Below are 17,735 nucleotides of genomic sequence, written 5' to 3'. Positions count from 1 at the left end.
TGAACTAAGAACCAGTATACCAAGAAACAAAATTCCTAAACTTACTCAATTTCAAGTCTCTGCATCTTCAACTTTTCAAAAGGATAAATGAAGATAAGCTTATACCTCTTTATTCACCTTTATCCCAATATCAAAAAACAAACAGATGGTCCAGACTTGAGATTTCCTCCTCATTTTTATACAGTCTACCAAACATGAAGATTTTCTCAGCTGTATTGTGAGAAAACTCAAAATCTTCAGCCCTGAAGACATTCATGGCCCAACTTGGCTACATTCTTCACCAAGAAGATTCTAATTTTTTTTCCAGTAGTAAGCAAATAAAGAAATCTTTATGCATGTAAAATGTTTCGACCACGAAAGTCACAGCCCTTTTGCTCCAGAGGATGAATTTTGCCCAGGTGAAGCATCCCTGACAGCCAGCTGCCTATAGCATGTGCAGCACTGCCACATCGTCTTTGACTAACTTTTCAGTTAAGTCCCACGTGACAGATAGCAGAAAGATAGAAAGAGGAGTGGAAGACATTTACTGAGCCAGATACAATCTGAAATTCAAGCAAAGGAGCCAAGCAACACAGAATCATAGAATGTCCTGATTTGGAAGGGACCCACAAGGATCACTGGCATCCAGCTCCTGGCTGTGCAAGGGACACCCCAAGAGTCACACCATGTGTGCCCAAGAATATTGTTCAAACACTCTGGCAGGCTTGGTGCTATGGTAACTTCCCTGGGGAGCCTGTTCACATGTCCAACCACCCAGCAGAGGTCTCTTAAATTCCTTTTACTAAAGGTTGTTGTCTCAGTACCAGTTTTAAGTAGATTTGAATCAGCCAGGCTGGCCCAGCATCTCCCCATCTGGTTTGTTATGAACAGTTCTCAGATAAGAAATATTAATAAAAATGCTATGTTTGCAATAGGAGAGTATCTGGAAACTGGTATCTTTAAGCACTACCTAGCTTTTTTACCCACTCTTCCCTGCCTTTTTTTTTTAAGAAGATATCTTTCAATTATTGTTACAGAATGAAATCCTAGAAATAACTGCTTGTAATAAGGAATTCTTGGTATTTCCATCCTGACACTGCACAGCCCAGCCTTAACAGTGCACTTAAAAAATTCTTGTAATTGGCACTGGTTCTGGACAATTGAGTAACAAGCTTTTTTGAGTGAGCTTTCTTGCTCATAACCAACCAAAGTTCTCTTGCCCAGAGCATTTTGGCCAAACTACTCAATGGCTGATAGTATCCAGTGCTGGGTAGAGACTACAAAAGTATTAGTAACCACAAATGTAACTCATTATTATAAGTCACACTATTCCCTAAACAAAAAGTTGGTGTTCCACAGTGGAGTTCTGGTTGCTGCATCTTCTTCAGATTACACAACATACCTACACCTAGGAGCTACTGAACAGGATCACCAAGCAAAGCTGTCATGACATACACAGGGGAACTGAAATAATCCTGGTTTTTTTTACATTTTCTCCTTCCTCCTTTTTCAAAAGGGGCTTTTGTTAAACACTGGATTTCTGCGTGATTCACAAACAGCTGCTGCTTGATACCTGCAGCCCAGAGAAACCCTAGAGAGTAACAGGCTGACATAGAGCCAACAGCATGCAGTTCGCAAACTCTGGTGTCAGCTACAAAACAGTCAGAAAGCTAGGGGAAATTAGGTGAAAGCAGAATCTTCACAGGAAAGGCCAAGTAACACTTTCAGGGACGTGAAAGGGGTTTCTTTGTGCTTTTGCAGGGATTTCCCATTTATATCACCGTATAAAACACCAAAAAGAACACTGTTCATCCTGAGGAAGCCAAGCTAAAGCATGACCTTGGGCTGGATAGAAAATACGAATGTGCGTTGCTGGTAGAAACTTCACTGTACAATGGAAGGTAGCTCCAAAACAAAGCCTAGTCAGAAGGAAAACCCTTTGGCCCCTTTTGCTACCTCCTGCTCTGGCATTTGTACTTGGTCACTGAAACCCTTAATTCAACTGAGCTTGATTTCAGGTCCTTTGGCTGCTGACTTTGTAGGGTTGTCCACGGACTGCCCCACATGAGGGCTGCCTTCTGGAAGTCTTTCTACATGGAACTCAGATCCCACCCTACTCCCAGCATTTGACAGGCTTATTGAGATAGCAATGTAATCCTAATTCAATTTCTCTTCCTCAGCTGCACAACACCAATGTCTTCAACACAGCTGTTCAAGACCTTTGCTCTCACAAGTAACCAAACTTTCCTTCTCACACTACCCACTACACCTCCATTTTCTTGAAGTGAAAAGTGCAGGGCAGACCTAGAAATCTCCAAAATATTCACAATGAGTTGAACTTCAGGACAGTCCTGGAGAGCATGAGGCAAATTAAGGAAAAGTCACTAACCTTGTCTTTCATAAGTCTGGCTTACAAAGAGGATTTCCATTTTTACAAAGCAGAATTCTGTATGTCTGATCGAGAGGATACAGAACACGAAGCCCTGAGATTTCAGAGTGCCTCACCATAACCCACAGGAATAGCACAGTTCAAAGATGGGCCCATTCAATCCCTCTGTTCTTAGGCCAGGTGGACCTGCCTTAAGATCAGTGCCAGAAAGGACATTCTTCTGGGAAACTTCCCAATGCCCTTCTCAGCTGCACAACTGCGAACTAATTCCAACAGCTATGGCATGGTAGCACAGCTTTCATTTATACTTCACTACGTGCAAGGCAAATCAATGGATAAAATTTGAGATCCTTTTGTGAGGAAGAGTCACAGATGGATAAAAATACAGTTAAAAGAATTAGGAAAGGGGGAAAACCAGACATTCGTGGGATTCCCTGACAGCTCTGTGCAGAAGGAAGGGCTGGGCTGGAAAAAACAGGGCCCCAGGTTCCTGCCAAGCTGTCTGAGGCCCGTCCTTTCCAAATAGCTCAAAGAAACAGCCAAGGCTCCCTTGTAACCCTTTCAGAACTCCTTTAGAGAGGAAGGCTGCTGTAGCCAGAGCCACTCCTACAGAGCACCAGACTACAGGGTCCCCTCATTCCTACAGAAAGTAAGGAGCAGAGTAGATCTCCCCCATGAGAACTACAGGCACATTAACCCTCTGAAAACCACTCTGGTAAACAAGTATTTTAATGGCGAATAAGAGGTTTAAATAAATGCAGAGGAAAGGAAGATGTGCTCATCACTTTGTAACATGAAATAGCTGGAACTGATACAGTGTATTTCAAAGACATGGGAGATCAGGGATAACTGGGGGGATATTATGAGTCAAGTAGTGAAAGACACTAGGAGATCTCAGCTTGTTCTATATTCAATTAGGTGTTTAATAGAACAAAAAAGATCAAGCAATTTCCATCACAGCCAACAAAATCCACCAGTGCAGGAAAAGGAGAGTTACCTAGCAAGGAATGGGGAAAGAAAAAAAAAAAAAAATCCCTGAAAAAAATGAACTACTTATACCTGTTGCTCAGATTGACGTTTACTGTAATAATCAAAGAAAAACAAGTGCATATTAATAAAAAACTCAGTGTTTAGCATGATGAGAAGCCAACAGGATATTAGTACACGTAAGCTGAGATAGAAATTAGAGATACACTAGTGTTATTTACATGAAACTAACATTTTACTCCTACTTGATGTACTGTTTTCATTTCTTGTCATCTCTATAAAGATAGCCAGACAATTATTAGAGGGCCAGAAAGATTTCCATTTAGAATTTGAAAAGAATGGAACTGTTTAGTTTAGGAGAGACAAACACGAAGGGAGATGATAAAAAGATAGAGAATGAATAGTGCCAGAAAATAAATCAAGCATTTCTGTTTGTCTTCATGTAATCTTATTACAGGTACAGAGACTTTGGGCAAAATCTGGGAAAAAATTGAAGAAGGAAACTTTTGCATAATATGCAACATACCTGTGGAACTCACTGCTGCAATTCAGTGGGACTACATTTTTTGCAGAAGGTAAAATATATGACTAATGACAATATCAACACTAGACTATGCAGAACTAAGTATTGCAAGAACTACATGCCAGCTATCAGCAGTTAGAGGGCAAAATCTAGCTCCCCCTCAGAAAGGGAATTTCCCTGCTGTCCATCAGAACATTCTCTGTGTTTCTACTGATGTCGGTGGTGATAGTTGCTCTGAAGCAGAGGATGGGAGAATTTAAGAGATTAGCAGTCTGGTCCAGGATAGCAAATCCTGTGTTTACATTAGAGTAAGGTCAGTTTGTGGAGGCAGCTGAAAAGAGAAAAACCCATTATGCAGTACTGGCTTAGGAGAAGGTAGGAGACCCCTGTCATTCCCCTCCGCCTATCAATGTGGGCTGCTTGCTCTCCAAAGTATGTTGCAGGGAATAGGAGGAAACCTCTGGAAGTCATGCAGTCAAAAAGAAGCCTGGTACCCCTCAAATTCTGAGAGATATTTGCAAAGATGTGATTGTGCAAGGCCAGCAGATGAAGGTAATGCAGATCTGTGCCCCCTGTACTCAGCCAGGGCCCGTCCAGGAGATGCACCAGGCTGCAGCTCCAGCAATGCTTCCCAGAAGCAGCCAAGTAGGGAGGCCACATTTGCACAACTGCACTGGTGCCCTGCTGTGAGGCCCCAGTTTTCACCTCCGGCTCACAGCCCGAGCAGTGGCTCCTACGGTCTCCCTGCACACAGCACAAACCTCCTTTGCCTCTGAAAAGGGTCCTGTGATTAATCTCACTTATTACCTCAGAAAAGTAACAGTGCGGCGGCTGCCAGCCAAGTCCGACTCAACAGCGTCTGGGGAGCTGAGGCTGCAGGGCCAGGCCTCAGACTGTCTGGGCAAGTCACGAGCTTTCCGCCTTTCCTCTCCTGGAGGCTCCAGACAGACAGAGCCAAGGTCTAGCTGTGGGAAGCAGGGATCCTTGAGGACTGTGCCAATCCATGGTGCTGAGGCCCAGAGCAATTTCCAAGCAGGATGGAGAGCAATTGGCCCTGACAACGTAAGTTTCCTTAGTGTGACCAATATATATATATATATATATATATATATTAAAAAAAATACAAGGCGAGCCATGTATTTCTGAAGTTTAAGTCAGCCAATTCACTTCCACACTTAACAAGTTGTCACTGGTGACCCCTGGGAGACATGCATGGAAAAAAAAAAAAAACAACAAAAGGCAAGAGGCTGTTGAAGCAGGAGCTACAGACACAAATATGCATGGATGCACATGGAGAGGAAGAACATACACAAACTAGAAATGGGATGACTTGCAAAAATGTACAGCTACCCAGGTAGTGGTTTTCACCTCCTCTCCTCAAACCTCTTCTGAGCAGGAAGTAAAAAACCCCAAATGCAGAGCTCTCAGAAATGCCGCCTCTCAAGGACCACAGGCAGAATCAGCATGACAGGGCTGCTGAGGCGATGCAGACAGAAGTCACAGAAAAATCACTGAACCCACCCTCAATTACTCCTCCGCCTCCAATAAAGAAATTGAATTCAGGCATTAAGGTAAAGAGAAGAGAACAGGCACTGTGGGGAACAAGGAACAGACATGCAGCTATGCTAGCACAGGGCTGGACTCAGTGCTGTTGGGCTGCTGCTGCTCTGGCACTTCTGTACTGCTTAGAGAGAGAGGTGTTAAGGTCACTGCAGTTTGCTCAAACTGAACCGAGGGCCTAGTGTATAACACTCAGTGCTTGCTGCTTTCTCCCTTCATTTCCTCCAAAGGCATCAGTGCCACACAGCCTCCAAGTTACCTTACACCTAGATGCTGTGCAAACAAATAGGCTCTGAACACTTGGCAAATGCAGCACCGGAGAGCCGCCAGGTAGCCTCCACTTTGCAAGAAACTGCAGGGAGCTTGAAAAAATGATTTGGAAGAGAATAAAGTTACCATCAACCCAGAACTACAAGGCAACGCATATGTAACACAGAGAAAGAGATTTATTCTTATAAAAACTTGGCATTAGCTGCCAAGATCCCTAGGAATTCTCTTGTCCTTACTTTTAGCTGCAAGCCCATACATAGTTAACTCTCTCCCACAGCCCCTACTACAATACCATGCTGCTTCTGCCATGCTAAGCCTACCCCAGCCTAGCTCAAGAGTCTTGCAAAAAAAGCAAGACTGTCCCATCAACTACTCACCCTTCTATCCCTGCAAGAATCACCCTTCACATCTTTTGTCTATTCCAGTCTCCCTCTTCTCACTGCTCTTCAGAGCCAGTCAGGGTCCAAGTGTGACTTCTTATTTCACATTCCACAGCTCCAAAATTTAAAATAAAAACTGAGGAAACAACAAAGCCACTTTCACCTTCCCTTCATGTCAAACACAGCAAACTGCCACTTTGACACAAAGGATTGAGACCAGTGAACTATAATTAGCTGGTGATTGCTGTTTGGGGTCTTTCTGGCAACACTCAAAGATTCAGTGAAACTAGAGAAGCCAAATACACCAGCTCAGAGAAAACTCTCAGAAGAGACCTGGGATTCTTCCTCCCAAGTCCAAAGGATATATACTTGGTGTGATCAGAGCATCTGAAACCTAGAACACGTAGCACATGTACCCCTAGCAGTAAAATTGGCAAGAAGCAGTAGTAGGCACTAGGTGGGGAAGGAGGACATAAAATATCCACTACCCAGCCCAGGTTAAGGAAGGCCAGCAATTAAAAGGAAGGTCCTGATTTGGGAGACTGTCTGTCAGGGGATGCAGCACAGCAATCTTAGTTCATGAGCTGGGGTGTGCAAGAGAGCAGAGTGTACAATCATTTTGCTGTGTAGAATTTTTGGCATACAAATTGATACACAGTTTCTATTAGAGCAAGCACAGGAAGCTTTTTAAGTAGAATACCGGATTTCCTGCACCCACACTGTTGATTTGTACATGAGCTGTAAATATATGCAACATGACCCAGAAGCATCTGAGATGCTAAATGTCTGGTCAGCATCTTCTGGTTTCCCACCCTATTTGAAACTTCTAGGCAAGGAAAAGTAAAAATGAAAATACACAAAGCAGAGATTGTTTGGGAACCTGGACAGACAGCAGGTATGTGCACACAGCCTGTGAAGCCCTGAGAGCTGTTGCTATTACTATCAATGAGAGTGATACCACAGTAAATTACACTTAAAACCCCTTTAGATCAGAAAATTGAAAAAGCATGTGTTTATATCATTTAAACCAGAGTAGACAGTCTACAAACAAAACATCATTTCTTGATAAACCTGAGCACCTTGGCAGAAATTATGAGCTAAGTACTTCAGACACAAGGAGAAGAAGAGAATTCCCTTTTCTCTGACTGCAGTAGCCCTTCACAGGCTCTGTAATATAAATTCGACTGCCATTCTACTCTCTGACTGATGACAAGGAAGCTTGCCCGCCTGCCCTAACCAAATTCGATAAGTCTGTCAGAAAATCCAAGGAAAAAATATGCTGAGCAGTTTAGAAGTGTATGGTCTGTCTTCAGGTTTGAGATCGATGTTATGAAAGAGCAAGAACCTAATGAAACAGAGATCTGAGATAACACTGACATTTCACTGCTGAATTCTTGCCAACTTACTGCCCCTATGAATTCTACAAGATGAACATGAGCAAGGATGGCTGCTGCTGAATCCAAAGTGCCCACTGAAAACACAGAAATCTGTACCAGCTAGGAGGAAAAAAAAAAAAAAAAAATCTTTCTTGCTAGCTTTGGTCCAGGTCTTAGATATTTAGTGACCTGCAGAGCCCAAGTAATTCTTGGAGAAGAAATCCACTGTGTTTTTCAAAAAACAAGTGGCATAGCAGCTGCAAATTCCAGTGCCAGAAGCCTCTACTAACCTCCATCTACTGTCCTCATAACTAGGGATTATGCAGCTGTTTGCTAACATGTACTTAAAAGCTAGTTTGTGTTCTGAATCAACAAGATTCATTCTGTTAAACACCTGATTTTTTACCTTTATTATACAACCAAGAATGTTTTCAAGAGAATGCTTTTTCAAGAGCAGTTCTAGTACGGTCTTGGCTTCAGCTGACTCGTAGTTTCACTGGATAATGAGGAATCACTTTCATGGTTGTGGTCCTTGGATTACTTTACTAAAATTGTGATAAAAACTATATATGGTAATCTTCAGTAACTCTACTACAAAACACGTAATCACATTTAGTGCCTTTACAGCATGATGTGAAATGGTGACAATCCTGCCCGATGGACTGAGTGAGAAGCTGAGAACTGAGATAGAGCACTGAGACAGGACTGGGATTAAAGAAGGAGAGAACAGATTTGGCATAACTTCATTGATACACAGAGGGCAACAAAGGCAGGTCTGCAGCAAATGTGGCAGAGGTTGACAGTCATGTCACAGTAGTTAGAAGTAAGGCCACACACAGCTTGGAACACTTCACCTCTTTTGCAGCCCTGCAAACTTCTTTGCCTGAGGTGCAGCAACAGGCTAGGCCACCATTTGAGTGAAAATGGTGCCAATGCTTACAGAAAGTGACAAAAAAAAAAAAAAAAACAATCTCAAAATGCACAGCAGTGCAGATTTCTAAAATAACATTTTAACATATCCAGAAATGTCCCCTGTCTCTTTATTACAAACCTAAGACCTCCTTTGCCTTTTGGCAAGTACTCTACTAATTTGTCACCTCATCTTATGCAAAGAAAAGGAATCAAGAAAAGAAGGGATACCTTCTATTGAGATACATTTAGTTAAGTCAGTATTGGGATAGTGGGAATTAAAGGGATAGATGATTTGCCTAAAAGAATAGCCTGAATCCTACAGATTGCAAGCATCAAACCAAAATTTTCTAACGACCTTCAGCAGCAGATTTACCACAGAGCCATACAAAAACTGAGGACTGCATTTCAGAGACAGAGGTTTGAACTGGAGCCAAGTGCAAGCCAGATAAGAGACCCATTTACAGAGCATTTCCATCCTTGCTGAATTTTGTAACTGATAGACGAGAATCTTAATGGAACAAAACAGGAAGCTTTTCTTCAGTCAGCCAGCACTGAGCACAGGCTAACACCCATCAGATGACCCTCTATGAATTGCTTGCTCCAATGTAACAATCAAGTAGCAAAAAAGCATTTACAATACAAGATAGCCATCTCCACATATCATAACCTTGATATTCCTTTTGGAATTCTCTCATTAAACTCAAGTTCACAGACCAAGTAATCCAGCACTGCCTCAATAATTTTTTTTTTCATTTCCAGATTTACATAAAACTCTTAACTCCCAGTATTTCAGCCATTCAATAAAAGCAGCCAAGAAGATAAAATAACTCAACAGGGAATCTTAAGGCATCTTTCTGACTCTTGTTCTGACGATAAAAAGAAAGCAACTGAAGTAGTGAAAGTGACTCATAAAAGGTTTGAAGATGGAATCTTCTATCAGTTGTGACTGGAAAATTCTGAAGTATTTTCAGATTGCTGCTCAAAATAAAACAGAAACTTTAACTAAAAGCATTAAACTATGCACACAATGCTAGATGAGGCACAGCCCTGGAAGTCATTCAAAATGGAGCTTTGGGCAGCAGTGGTGGGGTTTGCAGCTATGTCTGTGAGCCCATGCAGAAGTGCAAACAGAGCTGAAAAAGGAACGGAAGCTCTAGGACAGCCTGCATGCTGCTGCTCTCCCAAGCCATGTAGGAGGGGAAGGCAGTTTACACCTGTTGGATAGGTTCTTTATTTGGATTAGGTAATAGCTTGCCTGGATGGGGTCCAAGAGTAGAAACACCACCACTTCTCTCAATAACTTTAAACCCCTGAGGCAAACATTGTGCTGGAACAGAAACAGGCCAGGAATTCATTTCTCACATTCCTCTTCTTTAGGCAGGATGAAAAGTAGTGACTGATGAAATAAGAACAATTTTGCCTGAGCTTTCCAAATCCCATTACAATCCTTCTGTTGAAGATTTGGGGATGGATGAGCACTCAGATCACATGCCTTCTGCACTGTGTTTCTCCCTCTTTCGCTTCCCTCTATTTTCCAGTAGCATTCAGGCACCAGTGATAAGAACAGCATTTTAATGTATGCAGTGCTTTCCAGACCTAAACTCATGTCTTGGAGAAGCTCTGCTTCATTATTCTGTTTTAAAAGATAAAAAAGAATGCTTAGGCAAAGGAATCAATATTATTTACTGGAGTGGAAAGGAAGAACTCAGATCTCCAGCAGTCCTGGGCTTGTATTCTAGCCTGGTTACTGCAGCAAGTTTGCCTTGTTCCTAGCTTCCAAGATTCAGACTCCTGCAAGTAAATCTTGCTGTTCTTTGAACCACAGGAAGAATGGTTTTACTGCAAAAATCACTCCTCTGCCCTGATTCCCATGAGTGTATAAGCCATAAATATAAATTCCAATGTCCAAAATTAATATAGAGTATAAAGAAGACATCTGGAAAAGAAACTCTGATAAATACTGCTCTATCTTTGAACAATCTAAATTTGATATTCAAGGAAAAAGCATGAAGATGAGGACTTAGTGGAGATTTTTGCAGCATCAGGTCTAAGTTTGCATTCTGCATATATGTTTCAATGCCAGCAAACCTAAACTTACAGATGCAGGGATGGGAAATGATCAAAGAGAAACAGACATTTCCCTCTCATCCACCATGTTCATCTATGCCCCTATTTCACCATGAACCTGACAGCTCTGGGAATACAGCTATTTTCATAGGGCTAGTTTCTAAACCTGAGAAGAACCATTACTAAGCTGTTAGAATCATGGAATTGCTCATGCTGGAAAAGATCCTCCATTTAATATCCTCAAGTCCAACTGTTAACCTTAACACTACCAAGTATGCCATTAAACCATGTCCCTAAGTATCACACCTACACATTTTAAAAACCCTCAGGTGACTCCACCATGTCCCTAGGTGGCCTGTTCCAAGGCTTGACAACCCTTTCAGTGAATAAGTTATTCCTAATATCTAGTCTAAACTTCCCCTGATGGAACTTGAGGCCATTTCCTCTTGTCCTATCATTTGTTATTTGCGAGAAGAGACCAACACACACTACAACCTCCTTGCAGGGAGTTGTACAGAGCAATAGTATAACCCCCCACTCCCCAAGACTCCTTTTCTCCAGGCTAAACAACCTCAGCTTCTCCAGCTGCTTCACGTAAAACTTGTGCTCCAGACCCTTCACCAGTGAGGTTGCCCTTCTCTAGACATGCTCCTACATCTGAGCAAGAAGCCAAACACAGATTACAATTGAGGTCCTGAGTGCATTGCATTCTTCTTCAAAAAGCTAGAGCAGCAACTTTAACTTACCTGACTGCTGAAGAGACAGATCTTTTGTCATCTCTATGAGTATCTGACTGAACAGGCCACAGTGGCCCTCTTTTGTTGAGTGGTGACCAGTAGCTCTGTGGGGCAGCTGCATTCCCCTTGCTTATAGCTCCACTTGCCAAGTCCAGGTTTGTTAACTGAAGAGGCAAAAAAAAAAAAAAAAAAGAAAAAGAAACAAAACAAAAACAAACCCAAACAAACTATCAGAAACAATTAAATGCCAAGAAAAGAGAAAAATGTATCACTAAGTAAATGGGATAGAGTATGTACTAAGAGAAGTGAAACTGTTAGAAAATGGAAAACTTTCAAATGCAAAAAACACTGTGCTAGTTGCATAAAGCAGTGAGAGATGACACCAAGATCCATCATGCCCGAGATGAATTCAGAGGCCAGCATGAAAATTACAACCCTGCCATTCACAGAAGAACAGAGAAGGAAAAGGACAAAGATGGGGCAAAAATCCCAAAGTAAGAAAGTTCCTCCCATGTGAAAAATTAACTCCACATGCATTGATCAAAAGCTAGAAGCTCATATTACACTGAGCAGAGACCAGAGTATCTCTCCAGTTGTCGTGAGCTGTGTCAGTAAGCCAACCATATGCACCTGTCCTGTCTCTACCCCTCCTTACACAAACATACAAGCACAACCCAAAAACATACGTACCTTGGATATAAAATTCAAACCAAAACCCAACTACACATTAAAGAAACTTCTCACACAACCACTTACAAAGCACTGTGTGTTCACACAAGTAAACACACAAAAATTACGTTAGGTGTATGTTTGCAATATCAAGCTCTAAAATCTATGAGTTTTTAAGCATGTAACATGTATTTCATTGTTTCCTTCCATAAGCATTCTTCCTGCATTGCTTATACTCTTGAAAGATCAAACCATGCAAGAAGGCCCTATCTGCTGATGTACTGAAAAAATACATAATGCTATGGATCTATTACAGCGGTATAACAGTTTACATTTTGAAAGAAAAAAAAAAAAGTAATAAAACAATACAAAGGTTGAAAAGCCAACTTTGCAAAGGCCTCCCAGTCAAGCCCTGATATACAACTACCTCAAATTACACAATCACATGCTACTTTTTAGGAGCAGCAAAAACATCATGTTCTGCACAAAGATTAGGATCATATGGCAAACAAGACTTACCTGTATTGGTCCTCCTCACTTCTGGCATTTGGAAGGCATATAGCCAATGAGACACAGGACACAGAAAGAAGAGTCTAAGAACTAGCCTTGCATCTGCTCCACATCTCAAAGGTGGTGCTTACTAAGCCACTTAAAGTGCGACTTAAGCATAGCTTAACAACACTCTTTTAACAGAATTTGTGCTCAATTACTCAAACAAATACATGCCATCTTCATTGCAATACACTACACTCTTAAAATGGGCTTGTTCAGGACTACAGACAGTCCTCTCGCTGAACTCTGGATCATGAACATTGCCATTGACAACAAAGTAAGTTTTCCCTCCTGTGGTTTAATAGTACAAGGCACCTAAGCATTTTTTAAGTTCAGAATTCCTACTTCAAGTTCTGGACAGGATTAAATTCTAGTGGTTATACCCTAGGCTTCTGCCCACATCTCCAAAAGCAGCCACTGTCATCTCACCCCTTCTCAGCTCTATCCTTTCCCATTCTTGCTCCTCATCTGTGTGTCATTATTCTCACACAGTCTCAGCTTCTGCATTTCAGGTGTCATTCTCCTTGTTTTCCTCAGTACAGTTTCATTCTTACAGACTTCCAGCACTAGCTTTCCCACTACTTCTGGCCCCTGACTCACACCATTTCAGGTCTGGAACTTTCCCCAGGAGTAGTTACTTGGTCGGTCTTTCCACGTTTCCGTTCTTGGTTACTCACATGTCCTACATCCTAGTAGTTCTGGTTTTATTCCCCTCCCCTGACCTCTCCTTTTGCCACCCTCTTTGTTCATCCAGTCCTTGAATGAGGGCTGCTCACTGGACCACATTTACCACACTACCACTCCATCAATTTCTGTTCTTCCATCTGAATGGTTCTCAGTGTCCTCTCCTAAATTATGTCTAGATACAAATTTCACAGGCTCCATATCCTAGCTGTTCTCCACACCCTGGCAGAATTCCTACTCATTCTGCAGTCAAGTCAGACAGGTCCTCAACTCAACATGGACCAGGTTACTGAAAACACAGGAGAACAGAAGCTCAAACCAAAGTACACTAGAGGTGCAAATACAGAGAAATTCAGTTTAGTATCCTCAGTGTGGAGGGAACCTTCAGGAAGCTGAGAGGTCTAGCAGGTCTTGCTGAGTATATTTCACCTGAAGCTTTTCAAACAGTTAATCTGCAATCAAGCTTGGACAAAACTCTAAATTCGAAATTGCTATTTCAAAGCACGGGAGATGAAGAGATTTAAAAGAAAAGTTCTGTAGATATTAAAATGCACAAAATGTTTTTTTAATCCAGCCTCGGTTTTGGCTGGAATACTTCACCTTGCCTGAAGTGTTCTGAGAACTGAACAATAAGCACAGAAAACATTAATTCAAATGAATAAAGTTTCAGAACATTATAAGCAATTTAAGACAAGATCTTACAGTGGGACATTATCAGGCAAGCTTAGTAATGGGTAGTGTTATCCACCCTATATGGAAAACAGTATTAGGTGTCATTTTGGAGCCTCTACTTCACCCCTTAATGTTGCTGTGTTCTGTAGAATTTAATTAAATTTTAAAGAATCTTCACTGCAGTAACAGAAAGCTTCAAATTAGATTTAGTTCTAACTGTGCCAGGCACTATACAAATACCTAACAATGACAGTTGCTGGTCACAAAGAATTTATTGTCTGAAAAGAAGCAAGAATGGTAAATGATGCAAACACAGAAAGCAGCATGGTAAATAAAATAGGTTATATACAATTCTTAGCTTGTCAGCAACAGTGATCACAACTTTGCTAACATATCCAATGTGTGAAATGAAAATGATGTCATCCAATTTTCTCTCCTCATCATCTTGATGCCAAGAACCGTTTAGTCTGACGAATTACCACCTCAGTCTTGCTCTATTACTGTGACATGCTTTCCTCGTTAATACTGTATCATTGTTTATTTGAAAGCTGTCTTTTTAAGCAAAGCAGGTGAGCAAATAGCTTAGCATGGGTAATAGGGACATTTCACACATTCCAGATAGACAGGTGTTTAAACTACAGCAGGATTAAAAACAGGCAAAGGATTCAGAAAGAGAGAGAGAACACCAGCAAGAATATAAGGTTTAGCTGCAGCCAGCCCACCCAGATGGGTGTTACTGCCTATTACTGTGCCATGCTTTGAGACATTTCAGCTGCTACAATTAGCTGGCCAGGATGTTGTGTTGGAGGGTTACTGAGGCACTCCCAACACATCTGTGCTCAGCAGTGGCTTCATTTTCTAGTCTTCCTGTGCACCTGATGGAACTGCAGTCTTCCCTTTACAGAGGCAAACACTTAGCAGCAAATCAGTTGGTACTTAGGTGTAGGAAGTAATGTAGAGCACCTGGACCAAAATATCCATATAGAAGAGCTTATAGCTTCAGAAATAGTAGTAATGGAGCAGAAACAAACAAATAAAAAAAATCTCTCCAAAACAAAGAAAGGCGAGTGGGGCTCAACAGAGAAGTTGGTTATTGGTGTGGATCTACAAGAATTAAATTAGTTTTCAAACTGAGTTGTACCAAGGTGGGTTCAAACTCTCCTGCTTGGTAAGACTCCTGCTTTTCATTAGCAGTGATGGAGTTCAGAGTATTTTTCCTGACAATGACAGTATGACAGGAGACCTGTGTGGGCTGCGCTGCACACTTCAAACATCCCAATTTTCACATTGTCACATCTATACGTTCTTTGTGGAGCCTGTAAAAGGCAAGACAATACACAGCTAATATCTCTTAGAATAGAAGGATTCACAAAGTTTTGCTCCGATTTTTAAACTGATTGGGACAGCAAAGATGTCAGATGCTGAAACAAACATGCTGACTGGAGAATGCCATGGTATAGTAAATCCCCAAAAGCTCTCATGGAAGCAAAAGAACCCACTTGAAGTACTTCTATTTATGATATAACATGAAGAAATGGGAGGAGGGGAGAAGAACACGTGGGTTGTCACAGCTGTATCAATAGAGATCTGTGTTAGAAACAGTACATATATGTACTGTTATATTTACCTCAATATAACGCTAATAAGACAAAACATAAATTATTGCATAATGCTGAAATACTTTTTAACATTTATTTTTATTTTTAAATGTTACAAGGTAAGTTTATGACTGCAATACACTTGCCTTGACAGCAGAGACACTTACACTTAAAAGACTTTATCTCCGTGGTCACGCTTTACTCAGCAAAATTTATTTCTGAATAAATTTAAGACTGAAAGCAAGGCCACAACACAGAATGATACCCTGAAGTGCTGAACATAGGAGTTGAGGGGTTTGTTTTTGTTAATCTGCTTTAAAAATTCAATATGAAATATGAACTCTTGAAGTACAGATAGAAATAAAAACCTCTAGGATAGAATTTGCTTCCAATCAATAGCATCCTACAGACAAAGATCCACTGTATAGTACTAAGAAATCACAAGCAAGAGTCAGACAAAGAGCTTAATGTCTTTCACTTTTCTGATCTACATTATACTAGTCCTTCAAGAGTTCCCATTGCCATATTCAATAATCTTTTTTCTACAATAAAGTTAGTATTTTCTTTTTGATCTTCTCTAATGGTTCAAATAAGCTAAAGCCATGAATTACAACAATCAGAAAAAGAACATAATAACCAGTATTGCAGATTAGCCTGCATGGACTCAGGAAAAGCCTCCTGAAAGCCTGAATGCTTCTCTTGCTAGTTTGTAGGAGTCAACCAGGGTGAACAGGGACACATCACCGCTAGAAGTTATTACTCTGCCCCTCTTGGCAGGCAGTGAAAAAGTGACTTAAATTTTCATTACCAACATCCTGAACAGCAGATCCAAAATTTCACTGGTCAACATGTTACAACAAGCAATACGCTACAAATTGCTGCCTTGATCCTCTCCAGTTGGCAGTTTTAACACTTTTCTGGCAGAAGCCAGTCAGATCCTGTTGCCTAAAAAGTGGTGGAGATTGCAGATATACAAAGTCTAAAGATAATTTTTCTTACTTGGAGCCACACTGCATCCTTCCCAGTTCACACATCTCGCATTTCCATTTGGATCTTTCTGACTGGTGAGGAGGAAAAGGGATCCAGAGCTCAAGCTATTATTTCACAGGTCAAGCCTAAGAGATATGCCAGAAGAATGCAGTAACCATAGGCCTACTTTGTCTCTTCCAAAAAAACCTTCAAAATGATAAAATTTTCACAGAAACAGGAGGAGACAAAGTTTTCAGCACAATGCAGCCTATCAACAGATTACAAAGGCATATACGAATAAACTGTTTACTGAGAAACCTTTTTGCTTAAAGAAGGATTGGACAAGGATCATGATAAGATACACGTAAGATCACTACTCCTCTGCCTTAGGATCAGACCAGAATCCTTAAGTTTTGATGTGTCAGACAGGACAAGATGACACTGTATCATAAGCTCAAAGAGGGAACCATTCCACTTGAAAACTGAAAAGGTGCAAAATGTCTCATCTGTAGTGTGCTCTCCTTTGCCTTTCGATCTATTTTTACCCATATGCTCTGTATATGCATATGTAAGCATATGTAAACATATGTATCCATATGTTTATCCAGTTTGAATCCTTCAAGACCCTTGTCAATCCCTAATTCTCCATTTTATTACTTATTGTTCATCCAGCAATACCATCTTTATCCAATAGCTTGCAAATGAAATGTGCTTTTTCTTTCATTACCTGGCTTCCACAGTCACTGTATTTTCACTTGCCAAGCCTACCTCAAACACAGATACCCCTGAGGCTTTCAAGATCCATGAAATCTTTAACAGAAGGGAAGAGCTAAGAATTTGCCATGTGGAGAGAAAAAAATTTGCTGTATTCTTTCAGTTATTTTTCTTCCTTCAGCCTTCAGAGATGACTGACTAGATGCTACAACAATATAAATACTCACTGTTAACCTGTTCTCTCCCTAGTGCATGTTGCATTTTCCTGGCTTTACAACAGAGCTCCCAGGTACATCTGCGATCTAGCACAGGCTAGCATGACTTGGTCTAAGGTAGCTTGCAAGTCTGCCAGTACTACTGGAAACAGTCCAGCTGCCTTGCCTTCCTTAATGCACCAAGATACTGGAATCAAAAAGGCTACGCCAGTATGGGGGAAAAAAAAAAAGAAAAAAGAAAAAAAATTACACCATCTTAACCTGCCTCTTAAGAGGCAAAGGAAACCCCAAATCACAAATAAGACACGCACATACAACCACTGTCTGAAGAGTGTAACAATGTACCACTACAAATTCCATGAGGAAATCATGCAACACAAATAGATTTTTCTAGAACCACCTTTCTGTTACCCAGGCCATCTTGCTGACCGAACCCCATACTAAAGCACCTTCATTTTATGTACAGATTTGAATTTGCAGTA

The 17,735-nt window shown here is 41.1% G+C and overlaps 1 protein-coding gene across 8 annotated transcripts in view; it reads right to left on the bottom strand.

Moving 5' to 3' along the window:
• The window catches only part of TTLL5 (tubulin tyrosine ligase like 5), a 130,077-nt gene that overhangs the window by 40,131 nt on the left and 72,211 nt on the right, over positions 1-17,735 (bottom strand). For 6 of the 8 annotated variants that reach the window (XR_014226539.1, XM_082284295.1, XM_082284294.1 and 3 more), the window contains one exon: positions 11,190-11,344. The exons of the other annotated variants lie outside the window; for them this stretch is intronic. Coding sequence is in view for 5 of the 6 variants with exons in the window: in XM_082284295.1 (XP_082140421.1) it covers positions 11,190-11,344 (155 nt within the window). In the remaining variant the exon portion in view is untranslated. The remainder of the gene's footprint in view (positions 1-11,189; positions 11,345-17,735) is intronic. 8 annotated transcript variants of the gene reach the window in all.

The sequence above is a fragment of the Coloeus monedula genome, assembly GCF_965178545.1.
Source record: "Coloeus monedula genome assembly, chromosome: 6".
NCBI lineage: Eukaryota > Metazoa > Chordata > Aves > Passeriformes > Corvidae > Coloeus > Coloeus monedula.
The sequence above is the reverse complement of the archived record's forward strand: the minus strand, read 5'-3'. Positions and strand labels throughout refer to the sequence as shown.